This window comes from Triturus cristatus, chromosome 9 (assembly GCF_964204655.1).
Source record: "Triturus cristatus chromosome 9, aTriCri1.1, whole genome shotgun sequence".
NCBI classification, from domain to species: domain Eukaryota; kingdom Metazoa; phylum Chordata; class Amphibia; order Caudata; family Salamandridae; genus Triturus; species Triturus cristatus.
The window spans coordinates 3,670,461-3,696,102 of NC_140592.1; the positions used below are offsets into that span (position 1 = coordinate 3,670,461).

The window sequence follows — 25,642 nt, forward strand, 5'->3', positions numbered from 1 at the left end:
AGGAATTTGGGTTGGTACGAAGAACCAGTCTATCCTTATGAAGCTGGGAGAATGGTTCTTCCAAGGTTAGTGCTTGGAGCTCTCTGACACGCCTTCGTGAGGTGGCAGCAATTATGAAAGCAACCTTCAAAGAAAGATATTGGAGGGGCCAACTGTGTAGTGGTTCAAAGAGTGGACCCATAAATCTTGTTACAACAATATATTATACTATACTTTAGAATCTGTAGAGCGCATGGCATCCCAGTGCTAGTTCGGAGAGGTGCACCTGACAGAATGGGGTGGGAAGATGACTATTTGAAGAGCCAGGTTTTAAGGGCTTTTTGAAAGTGTGGTTCATTATCTGCTGCTGAAATCGCTAGGGGAGAGAGTTCCACTGCTTGGTTGCATTTAAGCTGAAAGATCTTCCTCCTCTTCTGGCTCTTTGGACGCTGGGGACCATAGTCAGATAGAGTTTTGCAGATCGAAGAGATATATTTGGGATGCAGGGGCAAGCAAACTGACATAGAATAGGTGGGCCTTGACCCTGCAGAGCACAATGGAAAATGCACAGTGACTAAAATTCTCTTTTTTGCAAAATGGGAAGCCATTGCAGGTCTCTCAAGCTCTGCCTAACAGATTGTGATATTGGGATCCCAAGTAACGTGCGTGTGGCCGAATTTTGCAAAACTTGTAGTTTGTGTGTCACTCCTTTAGTGGATCCTAAGCACAGTGTGTTGCCATAGTCTAAACGCGAGAGAATAAGGGCCTGTACCACTTCCTGTCTAGAGTTCTGCGGGAGCAGGGGCAGGATCTTGCACAGCATCCTTAACAATCCAAAGCAGCTAGCTGAAATGTTGACGGCCTGGGCTTCCATGGTTAGAGTGTTTTCAAACCACATCCCTAGATTTTTTATAATCGTTTTAGGGACTGGAGGGGAGCCAGGGCTAGTAGGCCAGTCTAGAACTTGCTGTGTGGCAAAGTTGTTTTCCAGGATCATAAATTCTGTGTAGAGCTCCACTGAGCTTAAGGCAGGACTTGTTCATCCAGTTGACCACCTGCTCCAGACAAGGTACAAGTGTGGATAGAGAGGTATCCGAGTCTTGAGCAAGGGAGAAGACCAGCTGGGTGTCGACCACATAAGAAACTATAGAGATCCCATAGGGAGCTTTAATGTCTGCCGTCGTTGCAGATAAATATTAAAATGTGTCGGACTAAGTGACGACCCTTGCGGGACCCCACATGTAACCTGCCTGACTTCCGAAAATCAGTTTGGAATGTGTGGAACTCACCCATTCCAGGGCTTTTCCTTTGATACCAGCCTTATCACCCCTATCTAGGAGCGTGAGGTGGTCCACGGTATCAACGGCCGCACTAAGGTCCAGGAGTATGATAGCAACCGTGGCCCCTTCGATCCAGTCTCCGTTTAGCCTCCTCAACCCCAGCCAGAAGAGCAGTTTCTGCGCTGTGTTTTGGGCCGAAAGCCTGTTTGCGTGTGGCGCAGAATGGAGTCGGCTTCCAGGAAATCTGACAGACATTTATTGACATATTTTTCTGTCACTTTGCCTGGGAGTAAGGAAAGTGGGGCCTAGGTTGGGCTTCTTAAGGTCAGCTCCGACCATTGCAGGTTTCCAGTAGAGGGGCACTGCGCCCGTTTTCAGGAAAGATTAACCATGTCTCGCAGAGTGGGGAAAATAGTTTCAGGCACAAGAGCGATTATTCTCAGAGGTACCGGATCCAGCCACGATCCTGACTTAACTTTCTTGAACAGGGCTGTAAACTCCAGGGAGAGGGGAATGAATTGAGGGAGAATCGGAAGATGTCTATCTTTACTTTTATTCAATAAAGTGGACATGTCACTTTCATTGACCACCTTAAATGAGCAGTAAATGTCATTAATTTGTTAATGTTGAAATAGGTGGCTAGGGTGTTACACCTATCTATAGAAGGTTCAGCCACATGTGGGTTAGTATTGGATTCCACCAGGGACTTCTTAATTCTAAAAATTTCTGTAGGGGAGTTGACAGCTTCTTAAAATCTCCTTTCAAGGTATGAGGCCTGAGCTTGATGGATTTAGTTGTGGGATAGTGTTTACTCATTTTCCCCATCGTTTTTTCTCCATGCTCTTTCTGCGATCTTGCAGCTTTATTTTTTTATGTTCTAGGATGAGGGGTGTACCGTGGGGTGGATTTGTTCCTAGGTTTTTGAGATACAGTTTTCTCAGGAATATTCTGATCCAAAGAATGGATCAACCATTCTGAGATATTACTGGCAACTCCAGGGTTAGGGTCTACGTTGGGTGATGTTAGACTCAAAGTATGTCTCCAGCTGTCTCGATTCTACTTCGACCAGTGTCGCGCTTCGATCGCCTTATATTTCGTGGGTGGGATTGATTCCGATATCTTAAGAATCAGGTGGATCAAAAAGTGATCAGTCCATGAAAGAGGGGTCGGGTTTAGGACCTGTAAAGCCAGATTGTTACTAAAAATGGGGTCTAATAAGTGGCCCTTTATGTGGATAGGGCCCTGAACCCTTTGCTTCAGCTGAATAGAAGCCAAGTCATGAGTAAGGCTGATTGTTTGCGTGTCCGTGGCTGCAATGAAGTGGAGGTTTAGGTATACCAATACTGAGAGATTGCTATGTTTTGTGACCAGGCTAGCTAGAATGTCCATAACTATCTGGGTGAATTGGCTGAAAGGTCCCAAAAAGGTAAATGTATGGGACAGTGAGATGTCCATACTAGACTCTTGCAGTGTGGGTGGATGAGGGGGTCGGTACGGCATTGGAAGGAAGATTGCAGAATGATAGCTAGCCCTCCACCTTTTTTGTCGGCTCTGTCTGTACATAGTATATATAAGTCTGGGGGGAGGGTTTGGGCAAAGTCAGAGCCTGACTCCTCATGGGGCTATATCTTTGTAGGGAAGATCACATCTTGTTTGTATCTTCTAGAAAAGAGAATATGTCCAGTTTGTGTCGTGGCAGAGCCCTACAGCTCAGCAGAAACATGCTCCCTGTCCACTGCGGTAATTAGGGATCCCTAAGAGAAGAGTCAAGTGAGAGGCTATAACGGCAGTGCTTACAGTTTTTGCCCCCCTTAAAGAGGTCCATTGAGTGGCTGCAGTTGTCAGTAGGTACCCCTCCTAGATTGAGCAGGTATTCCCAAAAGTATACTTCTATGTGGGAAAGTTGAGACTTCAGGAGCCAAATCGCAAGGTTTAGCTCCATTGAGTGTATGATTTTGCCATGTTTCTGAGGGGGAAGGTTTGAGGTGAAGCTTCTCGTGTGGAACTACTTTAGTTCGAGTAGTGTGGTGAACCATGGTTGACAACCCCATGTGGAAGCTACCAGAATGAGGGTGAGAGAGGTTTGCCTGAGCTTCCGAACCAGCAGTGGAAGGAGAGGGAGAGGCGGAAAAGCAAAAGCAAACATTCCTGACCAATTCATCCATAGGCATTGCTTTTGGATAGAGGGTGTGGGAAACTGGAGACGAAGTTTGGGAATTTTGCGTTCTCTGCTGTCGCAAAGAGGTCTATTTGTGGAAACCCTCACTTGTGGAAGTATGGAAGGAGGACTTGGGGGTGGAGTTCCCACTTGTGGACTTGTTGCTGAAACCTGCGGAGGACGTCGTCAAAGTTGTTGTCTGTTTCTGGGAGCTGTTCCGCTAATAGATGGATTTTGGGATGTATTGCCCAATGCCAAATGATCTGAGAGGGGCGTGACAGCGAGTGTTTCCCCCCTGTTTTTGTACATAGTTCAAGGCTGTCATATTGTCAGGTCAGACAAAGACAACTTTGCCTATGAGGTGAGGTTGAAGCGCTTTCAACACTAGGTGAACAGCTTGAAGCTCTAGGTAGTTGATGTGGAGATTTTGGTGTCTGGTGTCCCAAAGACCCTGAACTGTTAGATGTTGTAGATGCCCCCAGCCTCCAACCCCCCCCCCCCCCCGCCCTGTGAGGAATGCATCCGCTGTTAGCACGACCTGTGGAACAGGGTCGATGAACGGCCACCATTTTAACAGATCTTGTAATTGAGTCCACTGTTGTGCTAAACATTCCTGTAGAGGACGCATGTTCAGTCTTGCATAAGGCACTATGGCAATGCATGATGCCATCATCCCCAGAACACGCATGAAGGTTTTGACTGTTAAGTATTGATTGGGTTGAAATTGTGGAAGCAGTCTTTGAAATGTTGAATTCTGGATAGGTTAGACCTAACTTAGTGTTGAGAATAGACGCTAGATATTGTTATAGCTGTGAAGGTTGAAGATGGTATTATTGATCGTGAATCCCAGCTGATACCGAAGATTTATGGTAATCTGAGTGTGTTGACGACATAGGAGGTGCGTATTGGCTTTGATAAGCCATTCGTCCAGATATGGGAAGACATGAATGTTTTGTCTTCATAAATGCGCTGCTACCACTGCCAAGCATTTGGTGAATACTCTGGGTGCAGTGGTGACTCAGAATGGAAGGACTTTGAATTGATAATGTTTCTCTGCTATCACAAATCTGAGATATTGGTGATGTGCTGGGTGAAGGGGATGTGAAAGTAAGCGTCCTTTAAGTCTAGTGCGGACATGAAGTCGCCCGTTTGAAGAAGTGGGAGCACTTGTTGAAGTGTCACCATATGGAAGTGCTCTGATAGTATGAGAGGCCTTAGATCTAAAATAGGCCGTATCGAGCCGTCCTTTTTGGGAATTAGGAAGTGCAGGGGGTAAACCCTGAGCCTTGACATTGTAAAGGAACTGGCTCCATAGCTCCTTTGAGTAAGAGAGCTTGCACTTCCTGTTTGAGCAGCTGTTGATGTTCCACAGAGCCTGTGGGCGCAAGGTGGAATATTGGGAGGATTGCTAATGAGCTCAAGGTAATAACCATGTTAGATAATATCCAGCACCCACCTGTCTAATGTATTTGACTATGAGGTGGGAAGAAACTGTGTAGTCGACCCCCAACAGATGTAGGAGTATCTGGGAATGATCAGGGAGTCACTGTTTGTTGCCAGATGGGGCGTTACAGGTTGGTGTATCTTTGCCCCGACCTATGGAGTTGTTACCCTGTAATTGCCTCCGAAATATCCTCTAGATGGAGAGGAGTGCGTTTGTGACCTGTAGGAAGATGTGGAGGCATCTGTGGAAGTGGTTTTAGGACCGGCTCTTTAAGAGGAGCGAGGAAAGGAGCCTCTATTAGTAGGTGTTTGAAGCACTCCCATGGAGTTGTCAACCTCAGATTATTTTTTTATTTTCTCCAAGGCTTCATCTACTTGTGGGCCGAAGAGATGCTCCTTATCAAAAGGGAAGTTTAGTAAAGTCTGCTGGACATCTGGCTTAAAAGCAGAGATACGCAGCAAGGCGTGCTTCCGTAGGAGGACACTTGTATTGATGCCTCTGGCGGCGGTATCCAGAGATATGCAGTCAGGCATGCCTCCAAACGAGGACACTGGTGTTAATGCCTCTGGCGGCGGTATCCAGAGATACGCAGTCAGGCATGCCTCCAAACGAGCACACTGATGTTAATGCCTCTGGCGGCGGTATACAGAGATACGCAGTCAGGCATGCCTCCAAACGAGGACACTGGTGTTAATGCCTCTGGCAGCGGTATCCAGAGATACGCAGTCAGGCATGCCTCCAAACGAGGACACTGGTGTTAATGCCTCTGGCAGCGGTATCCAGAGATACGCAGTCAGGCATGCCTCCAAACGAGCACACTGATGTTAATGCCTCTGGCGGCGGTATACAGAGATACGCAGTCAGGCATGCCTCCAAACGAGGACACTGGTGTTAATGCCTCTGGCAGCGGTATCCAGAGATACGCAGTCAGGCATGCCTCCAAACGAGGACACTGGTGTTAATGCCTCTGGCAGCGGTATCCAGAGATACGCAGTCAGGCATGCCTCCAAACGAGCACACTGATGTTAATGCCTCTGGCGGCGGTATCCAGAGATACGCAGTCAGGCATGCCTCCAAACGAGCACACTGATGTTAATGCCTCTGGCGGCGGTATCCAGAGATACGCAGTCAGGCATGCCTCCAAACGAGGACACTGATGTTAATGCCTCTGGCGGCGGTATCCAGAGATACGCAGTCAGGCATGCCTCCAAACGAGCACACTGATGTTAATGCCTCTGGCGGCGGTATACAGAGATACGCAGTCAGGCATGCCTCCAAACGAGGACACTGGTGTTAATGCCTCTGGCAGCGGTATCAGCAGAGTCCAGGGCGCATGTAATGGAGGAGTTGGAAATTAATTTTCCTTCCTGCACTAATTCTTGTCCCTTCCTTTTATGCTCCTCTGGGAGATATTGGAGTAGTTCCTCCATTTCATCCCAGTGCGCTCTGTCATACCTGGCTAAGATTCATTGTGTATTTACAATTCACCAATGATTGGCAGATTGTGCAGTAATTCGTTTGGCTGACGCATCTATAAGTATGGGTTCTTTATCAGGAGGTGATGCGTCTGCTGTAGTTTGTGAATTTGCTCTTTTACGGGCATTTGACACAGCCAGGGAGTCTGCTGGAAGCTGGCCTCTGATAAAAACTGGGTCAGATGTTGCAGCTTTATATTTTATAGGGGTAATGATGTGAGCACGTGCAGGATCTTTAAAAATATCATGTGCAGGGCGCATCATTCCCTTTATCATTGGAAGAGACTGCGATGTCCTATGTGTGTTGGCTAGTTTTTCAAATCTAAACCCTTCTTCCATAGATGCTTTATGTAGTTGACCCCTATGGTATGCAGCTGCCCTAGCATTGAGCTCCTGATATGAGGAGGTATCGTCAGGAGGAGAGGGTTTGGCAGGATATAGGTCTGGATCTGTGCCCTCTGGAGGGTCGACATCATAATCCTGCCAGGGGTCTGGTGCTCCGTAATTATCATCTCCTACATCTGCCTCTGGGTATGTATGTGGAGAACCCAGAAGAGTGATGTTTAAAGGATTGTGTGGTGAATGAGGCACCGGAGATGGAGAAGGAGGAGGAGCAGGGTGCAGGGGACTGGTAGATGTGTATTTTTTCTTCTTTTTTAAAGGTATTGGAAGATCAGTGTCCTGTTGGAAAGACGTCTGCCTCTTAGAAGACACTGACACAGTTTTTGTAATAATGTGGCCAGTCTCTGTGTGTCAATGGATCCTCTTCTGAATTGAGTTTTTCCTGCATGGTCTGTAAAATTGGCTCCGGAAGTGTTGCAAGAGGCTATTTCTGTTTCGGTGTTGAAGGTTTCGGAATCGAACCTGATTTCACTTTCGAAATCAATAGAACGGAAGCCGAAGAGGTGTTATCTTGGCTCGGTGCAGAGCCGGAAGGTTTGGTAGATGCTGTCGGTGCCGAGCCGGAGGGTGGGGCAGCCGAAGCTGATTCTCGGTGCCTACCATGGATGTTTTATCGGAACTGAAGGTTTTTGTGTGTGGAGATGAATGATTTCAGTACTTATGGCACCTTGGCCTGGCAGGAGATCATCTGACTCCAAATCGATCTCTAACTCGGAGTCCGAATGCAGAAACGAAAAGGCCCCTTTCTCTTCAGCTGCATGAAGCTTCCAGGCCTTCCGCTTCTGGTTCGATATCTTGTTGACTGAAGATATCGGGCATGTGTCGATGTTCTTCTGTCTCTGCATCTCTCTGCATTGTGCCCGACGGTCCCGCAAAGGTCTTTTTGGATCAAAGAGACTGACAGGTCTCACAATCTTCTCCTTTGTGCTTGCGGGATACGCACAGAGTGCAGACCCCTCGAAGGTTGGTCTGCAGGTATTTGGAACAGCACCAAGGGCAGAATTGAAATGGAGTCTGTTCCATCAGCAGAGTATTATTGATAGAGTTGAATGAGTTAAGGTAGCCCGGATAGGCAAGGCCCGAAGGCCGCGATCGGAGTGTTCCTACCCAACGAGCGAGAATATTCCAAGTTTTGATACACGAGGGATGGAAAACGCGTTCGAAAACAATGGCAATAAGGGTAGAGTGGGTTATGCACTGAAAAGATTCCGAATAACAGTCTTGAACCAGAGCACTGCAATACACATCTGAACCTGATGGCGGAAAGAAAACAATCTGATAATGGAGTCCATGCCCATGCGCACTATTACCAGGAGGGGGAGCCACCTCACCTTGAGACTTGAGACTTCTTTGAAGAAAAACAACTTTCAGAACATCCAGACCCAACACTTGATGGCAGGAGTATGAAAAGCATGTGTATCTACAGCCACACATGCCTCGAACATTTGATTTTACTACATAGAGAATATGACTAACTACTTAAAACCAATAATGTCCAACAGGGAAAAAAATGAGATTTTAAGGCGTTTGAGGAACAGCCATAATCTGAGGCAAGAGGGATTTAAGGATACAGTCAAAAAGGCAGGGCATGAGACCATTAGAGAAGAGGAAGAGTGAAAGACCACAACAGAACAGGCAGAGAGAAAGGCCACGAGAGAAGAGGCAGAGAGAAAGGCCATCAGGTAGGAGGAATAATGAAAGGAGAGGATGGGGAGGCAGAGTGAAAGGTCCTGAGAGGTGAGGTAGGGAAAAAGCCATGAGAGAATAAGGTAAGATGAGGTAGAGTGAAAGGCCATGAGAGTGGAGGTAGAGTGAAAGGCCATGAGAGTGGAGGTAGAGTGATAGGCCATGAGAGTGGAGGTAGAATGAGAGGCCCAATGAAAAGCTAGGAGAGTGTTGTGGTTTTGATCATATCACAGATAGATATCAACATTCGCCTATGGTCAATAGTTGGAAGAATAATGTAGGTTTAAGTGAGATATCAAGGACATAATGTGAAGAACACATCCTTGGGTTTCATTTGGTGGACACGCGCACACATTCTAAACTTGAGAAACCAATATTTAGATATTAGAGAACAATGTTTATATACTTTTATTATTAAGAAAACAACCCCTACAATAGTAACAAAACAGGACATTTATCCCTGCAACTAGTCCACTGCACACATACATTAACAGGGAATGGACATATTAGAGCCCGAACAATTCAAGCTGCTGCTGTCACAGTAGTCATTCTTTTGTAGACCCTGGCGGACGGCCTGCTGGGTGGAGACCCAGCGGGGTGCAGGTCATGGCCTCTGGCAGATGGCCTGCTGGGTGGAGACCCAGCGGGGTGCAGGCCATGGCCTCTGGCAGACGGCCTGCTGGGTGGAGACCCAGCGGGGTGCAGGTCATGGCCTCTGGGAGATGGTCTGCTGGGTGGAGACCCAGCGGGGTGCAGGTCATGGCCTCAGGCAGACGGCCTGCTGGGTGGAGACCCAGCGGGGTGCAGGTCATGGCCTCTGGCAGACGGCCAGCGGGGTGCAGACCATGGCATCTGGCGGACGGGCTGCTGGGTGGAGACCCAGCAGGGTGCAGGTCATGGCCTCTGGGAGAAGGCCGTCCACCCTATTTAGAGATCCTCACCTCTCTGACTTGAGTCTCTGTGCTGGGAAGGGAGCCGGCACAGCACTGAAGGTTTGTCGGGTGCAGCAACGGTGCCTCTTTTAGGGCAGAGCAGCGTCTCTCCCTCCTGCTTCGAGCACAGCAAACATGAAAAATAAAATGGTGATAAAATGAATTTATTACCATTTTATTTTGCACTGCTCCGACTTGATCCACGTGTGAGGGCGGGGCATCTGCAGCTGAATGGCAGTAGGGGAGGTGCAGTGTCTACTTCAGTTTTAAGTGTGTATGCCAGTTTGGCCGGCTGTCTTACGACGACCAGCTCAACATTTGCACTTTTAACCTCTCCAACCTGAGGTGTGTTGGACAGTCAGGTGGAGCACAGACGCAGATCTCTAGTGCCAAAAAGAGTGCTGAGCCAACCCACTCCAACCAATCCTGGGGCTTCTCTCATGCTGGTTGATACTGTCAGCAGCATGAGAGCAGTATCTGGATTGGTAAAGGGGCGCTGGCTCCGGGACTCGCGCTCGGACTGCATAAGAAGAAAAGAACACAGAGAATACATTGGTAAGTAAACATTTTCCTGCATGCTGTGTTTCCCTTTTTGAGCCACTGACAGCCGCTGTGAGAAACTTGCATTGCCTTCAGCCTCGACTCCAGAGCTCTCAATCATGGCCTGTTAGAAACCAAAGAAAACACTGTTAACAAGCTATGATTAAGAGGTTTTGCATTGAGCCTAAAGGCATTGCTTGTTTCTCACAGTGCCTATCACCGTGTTAAAATATTCTTTCAAGCTTTCCAAGGGCCCCTCCACTTTGCAATGTTATTGCCCTTGTGAGAAATTCCCTTGCAAGGTGAACAACAAAAAGCCACTAAATTAACCTGTGCTTAAACATGGCACATAAAAAGCAGGCAGACTTAACTTAGAGGCAATGTGAAAAGTATTTTGACACCAAAACAACAAAAACCCAATCAGTCGCTAACCCTATTCACCAGTCCTACACTGGACTCTGTCCTTGCCTCCTCACCTGTGCTGACTCTGCCCTTCTCTACTCACCTGCACTAGGATGGACTCTGTCCTCCCTCCTCACCTGCCCTAATCGTCGCTATGCTGCATGCTAGGAATGTGGAGGTCTACGAGTGGCTGATCGTCGCTGTGCTGCATGCTGGGATTGTGCAGGTCTACGAGCGGCTGATCGTTGCTGTGATGCATGCTGGGATTGTGGATGTCTACGAGCTGCTGATCGTGGCTGTGCTGCTTACTGAGATTGTGGAGGTCTACAAGCGGCTGACCGTTGCTGTGCTGCATACTGGGATCATAGAGGGCTACGAGCAGTTAATCGTCGCTGTGCTGCATGCTGGGATTGTGGAGGACTACGAGTGGCTGTGCTGCATGCTGGGATTGTGGAGGTCTACGAGCGGCTGTACTGCATGCAGGGATTGTGGAGGTGGTCTACGAGCGGCTGTTCGTCGCTGTGCTGCATGCTGGGATTGTGGAGGTGGTCTACGAGTGGCTGACCGTCGTTGTGCTGCATGCTGGGATGGTGGAGGTGGTCTACGAGCAGCTGATCGTCGCTGTGCTGCATGCTGGGATCGTGGAGGTGGTCTATGAGTGGCTGATCGTCGCTGTGCTGCATGCTGGGATCGTAGAGGTCTACGAGCGGCTGATCGTCTAACCGTCGCTGTGGTGCATGCTGGAATCGTGGAGGTCTACGAGCAGCTGATCGTCCCTGTGCTGCATGTTGGGATCGTCGCAGTGCTGCATTCTGGGATCGTGGAGGTCTACGAGCGGCTGACCGTTGCTGTTCTGCAGGATGGGTTCGCGGTGCTGCATGCTGGGATTCTGGAGGTCTACGAGCGGCTGATCGTCACTGTGCTGTATTCTCTGATTCTGGAGGTCTATGAGCACCTAACCGTCGCTGTGCTGCATGCTGGGATTGTGGAGGTCTAAGAGAGGCTAATTGTCGCTGTGCTGCATGCTGGGATTGTGGAGGTCTACGTGCGGCTGATCGTCGCTGTGCTGCATTCTGGGATCGTGGAGGTCTACGAGCGGCTGACTGTCGCTGTGCTGCAGGATGAGATAGCGGTGCTGCATGCTGGCATTCTGGAGGTCTACAAGCGGCTGATTGTCGCTGTGCTGCATGCTGGGATCATGGAGGTCTACGAGCGGCTGATCGTCACTGTGCTGTATTCTCTGATTCTGGAGGTCTATGAGCACCTAACCGTCGCTGTGCTGCATGCTGGGATTGTGGAGGTCTATGAGCGGCTAATTTTCGCTATGCTGCATGCTGGGATTGTGGAGGTCTACGAGCGGCTAATCGTCGCTGTACTGCATGCTGGGATCGTGGAGGTCTACGAGCGGCTAATCGTCGCTGTGCTGCATTCTGGGATTCTGGAGATCTACGAGCGGCTAATCGTCGCTGTGCTGCATGCTGGGATTCTGGAGGTCTACGACCGGGTAATCGTTGCTGTGCTGCATGCTGGGATTCTGGAGGTCTACGAGCGGGTAATCGTCGATGTGCAGCATGCTGGGATTGTGGAGGTCTACGAGCGGGTAATCGTCACTGTGCTGCATGCTAGGGTTGTGGAGGTCTACGAGCGGTTAATTGTCGCCGTGCTGCATGCTGGGATTCTGGAGCTCTACGAGCACCTAATCGTCGCTGTGCTGCATGCTGGCAATCTGGAGCTCTACGAGCAGCTAATCGTTGCTGTGCTGCATGCTGAGATTCTGGAGGTCTAAGAGCAGCTAATCGTCACTGTGCTGCATGCTGGGATTGTGGAGGTCTACGAGCACCTAATCGTCACTGTGCTGCATGCTGGGATTCTGGAGGTCTACGAGCGGCTAATCGTCACTGTGCTGCAAGCTGGGATTGTGGAGGTCTATGAGCGGCTAATCGTCACCGTGCTGCATGCTTGGATTCTGGAGGTCTATGAGCACCTAACTGTCGCTGTGCTGCATGCTGGGATTGTGGAGGTCTATGAGCACCTAACTGTCGCTGTGCTGCATGCTGGGATTGTGGAGGTCTACCAGTGGCTAATCGTCGCTGTGCCGCATGCTTGGATTGTGGATGTCTATGAGCGGCTTATCGTCACTGTGCTGTATGCTGGGATTGAAGAGGTCAACGAGTGGCTAATCGCCGCTGTGCTGCATGCTGGGATTGTGGAGGTCTATGAGCGGCTAATCATCACTGTGCTGCATGCTGGGATTGTGGAGGTCTATGAGCGGCTAATCGTTGCTGTGCTGCATGCTGGGATTGTGGAGGTCTACGAGCGGCTAATCGTCACTGTGCTACAAGCTGGGATTCTGGAGGTCTAGAAGCACCTAATCGTCGCTGTGCTGCATGCTGGTAATCTGGAGCTCTACAAGCAGCTAATTGTTGCTGCGCTGCATGCTGGGATTCTGGAGGTCTAAGAGCAGCTAATCATCACTGTGCTGCATGCTGGGATTCTGGAGGTCTCAGAGCACCTAATCGTCACTGTGCTGCAAGCTGGGATTGTGGAGGTCTATGAGCGGCTAATCGTCACCGTGCTGCATACTGGGATTCTGGAGGTCTATGAGCACCTAACTGTCGCTGTGTTGCATGCTGGGATTGTGGAGGTCTACAAGCGGCTAATTTTCACTGTGCTGCATGCTGGGATCGTGGAGGTCTACGAGCGGCTAATCGTCACTGTGCTGCATGCTGGGATTGTGGAGGTCTGAGAGCGCCTTACGTGACTGCACAGTTTGTTCTCAATGCTACTCTGCATGGATATTAGAGCATTTGTTTCACTTTTTAAAAGGGAAAAAGGAATAACTATTTGTGGCAGCAGGTCTGTAATATGTTTTTGAATCACGTCGCATTTTATAATGTGTTTTAATAGTTTTCTTATGTCTTTGGTTTTTAAAAGACCAACTTAAAGTAAATGGTCCCTTTTTATGGGAATTTTGTTCGTTTTTCTCTCAATTTTTAAAAGTATTCTGGGATTCCACATGAGGAGGGACTATTCGGTGATAATGAATATTTATGAAGACTATATAACACAGAAGTAAGGGTAATTTACCGGAGTTGTGGTCGGTGCTGCTTTCCCCAATTTCTGCACCAAAATGATCAATCAGGAGAGAAACCGCCTCTTCTTTTCGTGACTGCAAGTCAGATTTCAAATATGGCACGTCTGTTGGAGAAATTAAAAATTTTGTTTCTCAGAAGGTAAATAAGTGAACTTTAAGATGTGCAGAAAAATACTTTTAAAGTCAGTGTTCTTCAAAAGAGATTCCCTGCTCTCATTGTGCCTCAAGCTTCTTCAAGGCATTGTTTGTCCACTTTTTATACTTGAACGTTACAATTAAATTCCTATTGTAGCGTATTCACCCCACGTTTACTGCCACACAATGGATTTGGTGCTTAGGACAACATTCTGACACAGCAGTAGATAAAGACCCGAGTCTGATGAAAAGCGAGGAAACCCTGTCACACAACTCTAACCATCGTCACATTACTCCAGTACTCAAAGACCTCTACTGGCTCCCAGCGATGTAATGTAAAGTAAATAAAATGTGTAGAACGCAACTAATGCCCGAGGGTGTCTTGGCGCTGCTGAAAACTGAAACAAGTGTGGCAGAGGATATAGACGGAAGTAGAAAAAATGTCTACAACTTGTGTAAACAGCCAGGTTTTTAGGCCCTTTTTTGAAACTATGTTAAGAGGGAGCTGTTTTTAGAGTATGTGGCAATTGATTCCAGAGCATTGCTGTTGCCCTGAAAAAACTTCTACCTCTCCATGTAGCCTTCTTAAATGGGGAGACCATCATGTTCTTGGCCAACCTGACCGTAGAGTTCTTGTCGGCATATACCATTTGAGTTTGTTCTTAAACTGGTCCGGCCCCAGTCCGTGCAAAGATTTAAAAGCGAGGCAGAGGGCTTTAAATTTACATCTTTGTTTGACTGGCAACCAATGCAGTTTTCTGATGGCTTCTCTTGCTGATTAGTTTTTTGGAATTGTAAACATGAGGCGAGCTGCCGCATTTTGTGAAATCTGAAGTCTGTTAACAAGACCTGATGCAAGAGTGAGATAAAGACTGTTGCAATAGTCAATCCATGTAAGGACCATTGCCAAGGTCACTGCTTTTCAGAGTTCAGAAGGTACATATTTGTGGATTTTATTAATCAACCTTATGGAACAGAAAGATGCAGATGTAATTTTGCTAATTTGTTCTTTAAATTTAAGTTCACTATCTATTATAATTCCTAGGTTCTTTACCTTGGTTGAGGGTGTGGGCAGTGCGTGCAGTTCTGGCGGCTACCAATCCGGCGTCCAGAGGGAGGGTTTATTGCCAAAGATGATAACCTGGGTCTTTGAGGCATTCAGCTTCAAGCAATTTCTGTCCATCCATTCGCTCACCTTCCTCATACATGCGCTGAATGGCTCTCCAGGGCTATTTTCCCCGTTTGTCAGAGACACCACAATTTGTGTGTCATCTGCATACGAGGCAAAAGTAAAACCAGCGTCTTTGATAATCGACGCTAGTAGCGTGACATAAAGATTAAAAAGTGTGGGGCTCAGTACCGAGCGCTGTGGGACTCTGCATGGTAGAGAAAACTGCCTGGAGACAAACGTCCCCATTGCCACATTTGTTAGGAATGATTTTAGGAGGTCTATTGTTGTTTCTTTAATCCCTAAGTCATAGAGCCGGTCAACCAAGATCTTGTGGCTGACCGTATCAAACGCCGCCGAGAGGTCAAGCAGCACCAACCCCGCCGTCCCCCCTCAGTCGAGAACTTCATGTATTTCTTCAGTTGCTATAATTAATGCAGATTCAGTGCTATAGTTTTTCCTGAAACCATGTTGTGATTCGTCAAGCAGCGAGTTCACTTCTATGTATTCTAAGCAAAAGGGAGTCGGAGATAGGGCGGTAGTTACTCGGCTCAGCACTGTCCAAATTGTCTTTTTTCAGAAGTGCGAGAATTGAGGTACGTTTCCACTGGACAGGGAAGGTCCCACTGGTGAACATATTGATAAGAATTTGCTCCAGATTTTTTGCCACTGGGGCAGGTATCAGGTGCATTGTATTTGGCGGGCAGGGATCATATGGAGAACCTGATTTAATTGACAGAATTAGTTCTCTGAGTTGATCCTCCGAGGGGATCTTAAAGGTGGAGAAGCTGTTTTTACCTTCAAGATCAGGAGATGTGCGCTCAGCCTGATGATAAACTGCTTTGTTAGCCGCAAATTTATTATAGATATTAACCACCTTCTCCAACTAGAAACCTTCGTTCTGCTTCTGCATTTCTGATGAATGTAGTCAGGTTCAGGCGGTCCAGAACAGGTGGCAGATCCTTCTCTACCGCTGCTTCTCGGCTATGGAACACTCTCCCTTTGGATCTACATCAGGTCCAAAGTCTTATGGATTTCAGGAAAAAGTTGAAAACGTTTTTATTCCCTAGGCTGGAATAATTTTGTCTGATATTATCTCTCTTTTCCTCCCTTCCTGTGTCACACCTCGGCTGCCCCTATTAACTTCTGGTGGGGACTCTCCTTTTTAAGCGCCAGGATACCCGTCGGGTGATAGAGCGCTAAATAAGCACCTCATTACATTACATTACATACTTCAGTCACCCCTCTAGCTGGGTGCACTATGCCAGTGGTGTGGGTACAGGTGCATGAGCCCTGTACCCCTACAGTACCCAGGTCCATTCCTGGACACTGTAAGTGCAGTGCTGCCATTAAGAGGATATGGTGCTGGGAGGTCGTCAACACGAACTCCACAGCACCATGATGGCAACACTGAAGACTGAGAAGTTTGGTATCAAACTTCTCAGCACATTAAACCCACACTGATGCCAGTGTGGGATTTAATGTAAGATGCACGACAGAGGGCAACTTAGAGTTGCCCCCTGAACCTAACCTACAATCCACGTCCTGTCTGAGAGGCTGCCTAGGCTGTCACCCAGCAGAGATGTTGCTGGACTCCAGAGTAGAGAGCCATCCACTCTTCTTGGCCTGTAACAATGCACGTCCTGGGCAAGGTGCTAGGTCTCCTCCCCCGGGATGGGCATGCCGCCTTTGTGAGCCTCCCCAGACCACTTGCTGTACTCAGCAACTGGTCCCCACCGGTTCTAGCCCCCACTCTGGCGGGAAGACTGGCGGGAAACCCCAAGGGAGGAAAGGGGGTGTGCCAGCCTCTGCCAATCCCACCCCTCAGGTGGGGGAGGCGAGGTGAAGCACATCTCTGGGCTCTCGTCATCTTGAAGATGGGGAGCCCTGCCCAATCAGGACTAGGCTAATGCCCCCCTCCCACAGGAGAGTGGCAGGATAGGGGGTGTTGTAAACTAAGGCAGAATGTGATTAAGCATTTACTGAAAACATTAGTGTTTCCCTTTTATCGTGTTTTCCTCATTATGTTGGCAGAAGTCCGGACTCCATTTTGTATTGACATGCTGCCATGTGTTCACCACGAGGAGAGTCCGACCTCTGTGTTAGTTGCTCTTGTAATCTGCCTAGCAACAGGTTATAAATAGCTCTCCCTTGTCCGTCTGGCGCATGCCCAGACTTGACCACATCTGTTATAATTAGCTTTGCTTGACCATGTGTTTTCGCGGGCCCAAGGAGTGTGTTAGCTCCGCCCATGTATTGATTCGGTATCGAGAATGACCCTAAATGGTAATGTTCTTCAACTCTGTGGTATCCACCCACTCATGAGCCCCTTTGCTGTGTATAAAAGGGGACTGTGTATGCAAGTTCTTTGTGCTACTCCTTGCAATACTGAAGAGTGTTGTGTGGATTGTAGGACCACCCTTAAGGGTTAATAAACGTTGTTTTTGTACTTTGCAGTTTCCGTGCCAACTTCCTTATAGATTTCGTTACAGAAGAGCGAACCCTTGTCTCTTGCGGGCCTAGCTGGGGCTTGTATTCATCAATTGGCGCCCGTCACGTGGGGCTCATCGGCGACTCGGATGCTCGAAGGACTGGTCGCGACGAAGGTGAGGAGTTTGGCCAGGGACGTGATCACTGCCAGCGGCGTCTTAGCCTTGGCATCCCGAGGTTTTTCTTCCTTCCCTTCCGAGCTGACCATCTGGGTGGCGCCGGTCATCGACTGAGACCTCTTCTGTCGGTCCTGCCGTGAGAGCCGTTTGGGCGATTGTGGAGCTTGGCAGTTGGAACCTGGACTCTTGATTGGTAAGAACCGTTGTACGGTACTTGCTCCGAGTTTTGAAGCCTGGTCTGGCTATTTGAGTTTGATTGATGGTGACTAGTCATATTTTGAATTTGTCTTTGTGAAAATATATGCGTTGCAACACATATAGGCAGGTAATGTGGAGAAATTTCTCCGGAGCTGTGTAAACTTTGAACGGCGCAACGATTAAGTGCCATTTTTCTTGATAATACTGCATATTTTGCATTATTCCTAGCATGCCTGCTTTTAGCGCACTTCGTAAGTGGTGCTGCTGTCTTGGGAACCGGTTGAACCTCGAGGAATCTGCTCCAGCTCCCCCAGAGGGGACTCCTAATAGGGATATGTACGTGAAGCATGGTCTTTCTTCCATAATGTACAGCACGTTATGGAGGAAATATACTAGGAAGGATCCTGAGTTGCGATGGCCTTTGTATGGATCGTTTGATATACGTAAGATTGAGTATGTGGAACAGTGTATGTGTAAGCGACGTGCTCGTCAGGATATGTTTGAGTGTGTGCGATTATGGGTGAAGGAAGTGCGTGAGCGAGAGAAACGTGAGAAAGCGCTGTTTGATAAGGAGCAGCGAAAGAATGATCATATGCGAGCGCAGGAAGCGAAGCGTCGGGAGGACAAAGAGCAAACGGACAGACAAGAGAAAGAGCGTAGGCTACAAGTTTCGGGTCAATATGTTGTTCGTCAGCCGCTTTATCCTGTCCTTAATAATCCTTATGACGATTTTTATTTACTAGATCGCTCTCCGCCCCCTTATGTTGGCGCATCTGCTCCACGGCCGCAAGATTCTGGCCCGGCTCCGGGTAAGGTCGACACACGGTCCATGTTATCGGCCGAGCATATGGCTGAGCTTCGGAAACTTTCCCTCCGTGCACTTAAGGGCAAGATGTCTATGGATGAGTTGTTCCATGCTTGGGGGTCGTGGCAAGATAGAGAAAGGGTGTATTTTCTGTCTCATTTTTCAGAAGAAGTAATTGCAGCTTTCCGAAAATATTCTAGTGTCTTTGAGCCTGACGACGTGTCTTCGGATGCCGGAGCATTACGTAATGGTGTTTTTTCTCCCCCTAAGGCTTCTGAGGCGGCTCGGCGGCTGTTCGCTTTGCGGGACGAGGTACTGGCCCTTAGAGAGAAAGCACGTCAACAAACGGAGGAGGAGAAGCAGTCGGATTCGTCTGCAGCAGGGGGCCACCCATCCGCCTCCCAGTCAGATAAGGATGACATAGTGCATGCTAAACCAATGCGAGAGGCGGCGCCTTTGTATGTTCCTCCTAAGGGAGCGGGGACTAGCTCGGATGTTAACTCCGCCGATGCAAGGGGATATTTTGTATATAATTGGGTTTATACTCCATGGCATAGGGCCGATGTTATGGCATTAAAGAATGCGCTGCCTGACCCCCGCAAGAATCCAGCGGCCTTCTATGAAGAAGTCGAGGGGGCCTTGAATTCTTGCATTATGACCTTGGCGGACATAGACCTGTTCTTTGGCCTTATCCTACCGCCGGATACGTGGCGCTCTGTCCGGAAGGTAGATGATGCGGTTGCCTTCAAGGCCCGGTGGTCTGACCTTGAGGATGAGGATAGGGAACGGAAGCCCGCACAGAAACCACCCCAGAATATTTTAGATCTCCCTGCGGCTATTGTGGCTAAGTTGAAGACGATTATCCCCCCTAAAAAGATTGACTGGAATATGTTAGCAGCATGTAAACAGAAAGTTGACGAGTCAGTCGCGGACTTCTTTACGCGTTTTGAGGAAACGTTCCATGATTTTAGTGGCCAGTCGCTTACTGACGACACGGGCCGCCACCTTTTCGCGGACAAATATGTGGCTAATCTGCTGCCGGCAGTTGCGGCCCGGTTAAAAGCGAGTGAGAGTTCTTGGTCCTCCGCGACACCGACGGCCCTTCTGACCATCGCCCAGTATTATGAGCGTCAGGAGCACGAGGCGAAGGGCCAGGAGGAGAAGAAATCGAAAGATCTTAAAACCAAAGTGATGTTAGCACAAGTATATGGCCCGCCCCGCCGGGGTAATAATAATAGGGGAAGGGGTGGATCTTATGGTCCCCCTTCGGGCCGATCTGATTTGAATAGGAACCAGTGTGCGTATTGCAAGCAGTTGGGCCATTGGGCCAGGGATTGCCCAGCGTTGCGTGCTTCGCGTCAGGGGCACACTCCGGGTGGCCCGAGAGGTAGAGGGGGCTTCTCGAACTTTAGAGGGAATTCCAACGATAATGTCCGTTTCGATACTGCTGGACAGCACCGAGATAGCTCAAATGTTTTTGATCGCCAACACCAGTATCATGTATCGGACATCGATCGATTGGGATATCACGATTCTCAGCATGCATAGGAATGCGTTGGATGGGGGTCCGAATCAGTTGAGGTGCCGGTCGATCAGACGGGTCCTTATGTATCGGCTGAGGTTTTAGGTTCTACTGATCAGTTCCTAGTGGATACAGGAGCGACACGTAGTGCATTGTCTAGGTACTTGGTTCCGGGGGCTCCCCCATCCGGCTCAATAGTTACATCGGTAGGGTTTGACGGTACACTCTCCCGCAGCCCTCTTTCACAGCCCCTTGCATTTAAAGTTGATTGTTTTTCTGCGCCTTGTCCGTTTCTGCTTGCTCCGTACACACCGGATAACATTATGGGCCTTGATATGTTAAAGCATTTTAGGGCTACAATTCGCTGTTCCCCTGAGGGTGTGAGGGTGATTTTAAATGACAACTACCCCCGATCTGGGCGGATGTGTACGATCTCAGAGGATGCGTTGTTGGCTACCCTCCCCCGAACTTTATGGGCGACATCGGACACAGATGTCGGACAAATGGTGATTCCTCCGGTCCACATTAGTGTCCAGGAGGGGGCGGTACTACCGCGCCTCCCACAGTATCGTATTTCCCAGGAGGGCGAGGAGGCTCTCATACAGATTGTGCAAGATTTGATCGCAGTAGGAGTAGTGGAAGAAGTTCCCTATAATATCTGTAACAGTCCGATTCTCCCCATTCTGAAAAAAGACACGGATGCAAGGGTCTATCGGTTCATAATTGATTTGAGGGAGGTGAACAAGATCGTGATACCTCAGTATCCGGTGGTTTCCGATATCACGACGTTGCTTACCTTGGTCCCGCCTACGGCGACCGTGTTCTCAGTGATTGATTTGAAAAATGCCTTCTTTTCTATTCCCATTCACCCTGATAGCCGATTTCTTTTTGGGTTCACATTAAACAATAGATCTTATCGTTTTTGTAGAATTCCCCAGGGGTATACAGAAAGCCCTAGTATTTATAGTCAGGCTTTGAAGCGACAGTTGGATTCCTTTGCCTTACTCGAGGGGGTCGCCCTCATTCAATATGTCGATGACATCCTGTTGGCGGCTGACACCCTGGAGTTGTGTGAGAAAAGTACGATAGCCTTACTTTCCTTTTTAGCATCCCACAATCATAAGGTCTCTAGGAAGAAATTGCAATTCTGTAGACCAAAGGTGACTTATTTGGGTCACCTTTTGTCTAAGGAGGGGCGTGCACTCACACCAGATCGTATCCAAGTAATTTTGGACACACCAAGGCCATCCACGCAGAAGGATGTGCGTGCATTTTTGGGTCTTGTTTCTTTTTGTAGACAGTGGATATTGGGGTTTTCACACATAGCTAAGCCATTACTAGCGCTCTTGACAAAAGACACGCCCATCCCGATCCCCTGGTCAGATGAATGTGACGCTGCTTTTCAGCAATTGAGACAGGCCCTTTGTTCAGCACCAGTGTTAGGGACCCCTGATTATGCAAAACCCTTTTCGTTGTATGTGCATGAGAAAGATGGATGTGCATTATCAGTCTTAGTGCAGATGCACGGCGATAAGCAGCGCCCTTGTGCATACTTTTCGGCTGTACTTGATCCTGTCGCCCGAGCATTGCCAGGGTGTTTTCGCTCGGTTGCGGCGACAGCTGTGTCAATACGCCAAAGTGAAGGAATTGTATTGTCCCATAAACTGTTGGTGTTAGTTCCCCACGCTGTTGATGCCCTGCTTAATCAAACAAAGACGCAGCATTTGACCAGTGCCCGTTTAACGGGATATGAGTTGACGCTTTTAGCTCCTCACATTACGTTAAAAAGGTGCGTGACATTAAACCCGGCCACATTGTTGCCGTACCCCGAGACCCAGCCTGAGGCGCAGAAAGCGCATGATTGTATTCTTGTGACTGAGGAACAAACAAAGGGTCGTATTGATCTCCAGGATACGCCCTTTTCAGAGGTAGATGGAGAGTTGTGGGTGGATGGATCATGCCTGAAGCTACCAGATGGTACGACTTCAGCAGCGTATGCAATTACCACGTTACAGACGATAGTGGAGACAGCACGCATACCACAGAAATCAGCTCAAGCAGCGGAACTAATAGCGTTAACACGAGCGTGTGAGCTCAGTATAGGATTGTGTGTGAATGTTTACACAGACAGCCGCTATGCCTTCGGAGTAGCGCACGATTTCGGCCTACTCTGGAAGGAGAGAGGGTTTCTAACGTCACATGGGGTACAGATAATGCATGGGGAGTTAGTTCACAACCTTTTAACTGCATTGACATACCCAAAGAAAATTGCCATTGTTAAGTGTAGTGCCCATAGGAAAGTGGTTGATAAGGTTGGAGAAGGAAATGCGTTAGCGGATCGAGTAGCACGGGAGACTGCGATGCAGCCCGATACTACTGCCATGTATGTAGTGAAGTCACAGGTGGAGAGATGGCATGATGCGAAGGAGCAAGTGCGAGAAATACAAAAGACCGCTTCTGACAAAGAGCGGGAACAATGGGTTAGCGGAGGAGAACTGGATGACGAGGGTTGCTGGAGAAATAAGCAGATGGATAGATGGAAGTTACCCACGGCTTTCGTACAACCTATGGTTCAGATGGCACATGGGCTAGCACATGTTGGAGCTTCCGCAATTGTGAAATTGCTTACTCAAGTCTGGGAGCATCCAGAGATTGCTAGCACAGCAAAGAGGGTGGTGCAGACCTGTATGATCTGTCTGAAGTATAACCCAGGGAAAGGCACGCGAACTCCAGCAGGAGGATTTGCGACGCCCACTGCACCCTTTGAGGTTCTGCAGATGGATTACATCCAGCTTGAGCGCTGTAACAATTTGAAGTATGTTCTAGTAGTGGTTTGCGCCTTCAGTAAGTGGGTTGAGGCGTACCCTGCGAAAGACAATACTGCAATGACTACAGCGAAGCTATTGCTGAAAGAGTTTTTCCCCCGATACGGCGTCTGTAGACTTCTGTGGAGTGATAATGGCCCTCACTTTGTAGCAGATGTTATAAAGTATATCTTGAAGGGCCTAGGCATCACCCAGAAGTTCCACGCCGTGTTCCACCCTCAGTCTGCAGGACTAGTCGAGAAGTATAATGGTACACTGAAGCTTAAGATCGCCAAAATTCAAGCTTCAACAGCTTTGACTTGGCCAGACGCCTTGCCACTGGCGTTATTGTCAATTAGGTCGGTGCTACACTCTCGAACCGGCCTTACACCCTATGAGATTGTATTTGGACGCCCAATGAATATTTGGGGTCCACCAAGGCCTAAGGCTGTGTATGATGTACCTTGTGTGATGATGAGTGATTATCTGGCACAGTTAACGGATAACTTGGTTTCCATTCATCAACAGGTCCGAGAGGCGCTCCCTGATCGGTCTACCGGTGAAGGACATGGTCTCCGGCCGGGGGATCATGTCATGCTGAAGGTCTTCGACAGAACGAACAGTTTGGAGCCGAGATGGGTCGGACCTGAGCAAGTCCTTCTTGCAACGAGGACGGCAGTGCGAGTCTCGAACAGGAAGAATTGGATCCATTCCTTGCACTGTCGAAAGGTACCGCCCGGATTGGTGGAGTCTGCCGTGCTGACCGATCAACGAGACATCCTAGCAGCAGAGACAGGCCGTGCTGCGAAGCCAAACGACACTGAGGAGCTCTTTCCGGACCATACGACTTCTGGAGGAAGGCGATATCATCTGCGACCAAGGAAGTGAGGTTTCCAGTACCGGGACATACTGTCAGAACGGCCCTTGGGTTAGTGAAACGGAGAGCCGATGAGGCAAGGGGGGGGGATCAGCCCTGCATTAGTGTAGCGACACCCGTCTTGGCCCGCTGGTGAAGAAATCAACCGCTGCCCAAGGGGAAGAGTTCTGACAGACTTTTTAGTTTCAGGAAGATATCAGGGTATTGTTTCCTTTGACATGGAGAAGAAGAAAATTCTTTGTGCGTTGGGGTTCATGCTAACAGTAGCTATCGTTGGTATAACCACATGGTTTGTGGAGGAGGCAACTCCTGCTCGAAAGACGCTTGTGTTGACGACTCCAGTGCCTGCGGAGCACTACTTTTACACATTGCCATACCAAGAGTTGAAGCATCGGCAATCCTATTTGAATAACACTTTCATTCAGATGCTGCATCACACCCACGTTGCTACAAACGCTACGAACTGTTGGATATGTGGGATGATGCCAGCCCATCAGAAGAAAGGAGGTACGCCATTCATACCACTTCCTTTCTCTCACAATGGCTCTTGTAGAGCATGGTACACTCTGTTGTTTGCCACTCGAAAACCGACAGTGGGACGATTGCTTTTCAGACTTAATAAAGAATGCCATCAGGACAAGAATGGATATCCACAAGCGAATAGGACAATTTGGGAATGGGAAGAGTACCGACCGGACAATGAATCCATCCCCTATATCTTCACGAACACCAGAGACACTGTGGGGAAGGATAAATTTGTAATTCAAGTAGCACAAGCCCAAGCGGACCTGTGTGTCCAGAGTGTGGGTTTTATCCCTGTTGGTGTCAGTGATTGTATAACTGTTTTAAACATCGATGGGTTAAATAACAGCACCTTCCTAGCATCCCATAATACCTACTTTGTATGTGGAAATAAAGGTTATTACCGTTTGCCGGCTGGGTGGTCTGGGGTATGCTATGTATCATTCCTATTACCTCCTGTATTTTTAGCACCCGCGTCATATCATAAGGATTTAAAACTGTTGAATAATGTGACTGTAAATAGATATAAACGTACTCTATCAATTGATGAGGTGGATCAAACAGATACCAGCTTGCAACAGTATATTGATTTTAATTTAGGATTGTTCTTCTTTGTTGGAGCCGCTTTGAATAGTAGAAAGATCCGAAGATTAACAAGAGTGGTAGAAGCTGTGACTAATCAGACTGCTGCTGCTCTTGGGAATCTTACGGAAGAATTACAGATTACCAGAATTGTTGCATTGCAGAACCGTATGGTATTGGATGTAATGCTAGCTGATCGAGGAGGAGCCTGTAAAATTATTGGAAGTAGCTGCTGTGTGTTCATTCCTGATCATACGCCATCCGTTTATAACGCCATTAATAAGCTGCATAAAATAGCAGCTGAAATCCACACAGAAAACGGCACTTGGTCCTTTTCTGGATGGTTTTGGGCGTTGGTTACTGCCTGGGGATGGAAGGTCTTAACTGGTCTCTGCATTATTATAGCAATTCTGTTCTTTCTCTGTATGTGTATTCAATGTGGACCATTGTGCTGTTCCGTATGCATTTCATTCTGCATTCCAGATAAGAAAGCTATTGCCGATGTTGCCCGCCAGAAGGGTCTAGCTAAAGAGGTTAAAGGAATGATGATAATTGACATATACGATGATTATTCTTGGAAGCCAGATGTCTTCATTTAATGCTGAAAGGGTCGTCTGTTGTAAACTAAGGCAGAATGTGATTAAGCATTTACTGAAAACATTAGTGTTTCCCTTTTATCGTGTTTTCCTCATTATGTTGGCAGAAGTCCGGACTCCATTTTGTATTGACATGCTGCCATGTGTTCACCACGAGGAGAGTCCGACCTCTGTGTTAGTTGCTCTTGTAATCTGCCTAGCAACAGGTTATAAATAGCTCTCCCTTGTCCGTCTGGCGCATGCCCAGACTTGACCACATCTGTTATAATTAGCTTTGCTTGACCATGTGTTTTCGCGGGCCCAAGGAGTGTGTTAGCTCCGCCCATGTATTGATTCGGTATCGAGAATGACCCTAAATGGTAATGTTCTTCAACTCTGTGGTATCCACCCACTCATGAGCCCCTTTGCTGTGTATAAAAGGGGACTGTGTAT

The 25,642-nt window shown here is 48.2% G+C and overlaps 1 protein-coding gene across 4 annotated transcripts in view; it reads right to left on the bottom strand.

The window, feature by feature from the left end:
- Nucleotides 1–25,642, bottom strand: part of LOC146797227 (zinc finger protein 425-like) — a 263,301-nt gene that overhangs the window by 23,760 nt on the left and 213,899 nt on the right. For 3 of the 4 annotated variants that reach the window (XM_085624184.1, XM_085624185.1, XM_085624182.1), the window contains one exon: nt 13,386–13,496. The exons of the other annotated variant lie outside the window; for it this stretch is intronic. In XM_085624184.1, coding sequence (XP_085480310.1) covers nt 13,386–13,496 — 111 coding nt within the window. The remainder of the gene's footprint in view (nt 1–13,385; nt 13,497–25,642) is intronic. 4 annotated transcript variants of the gene reach the window in all.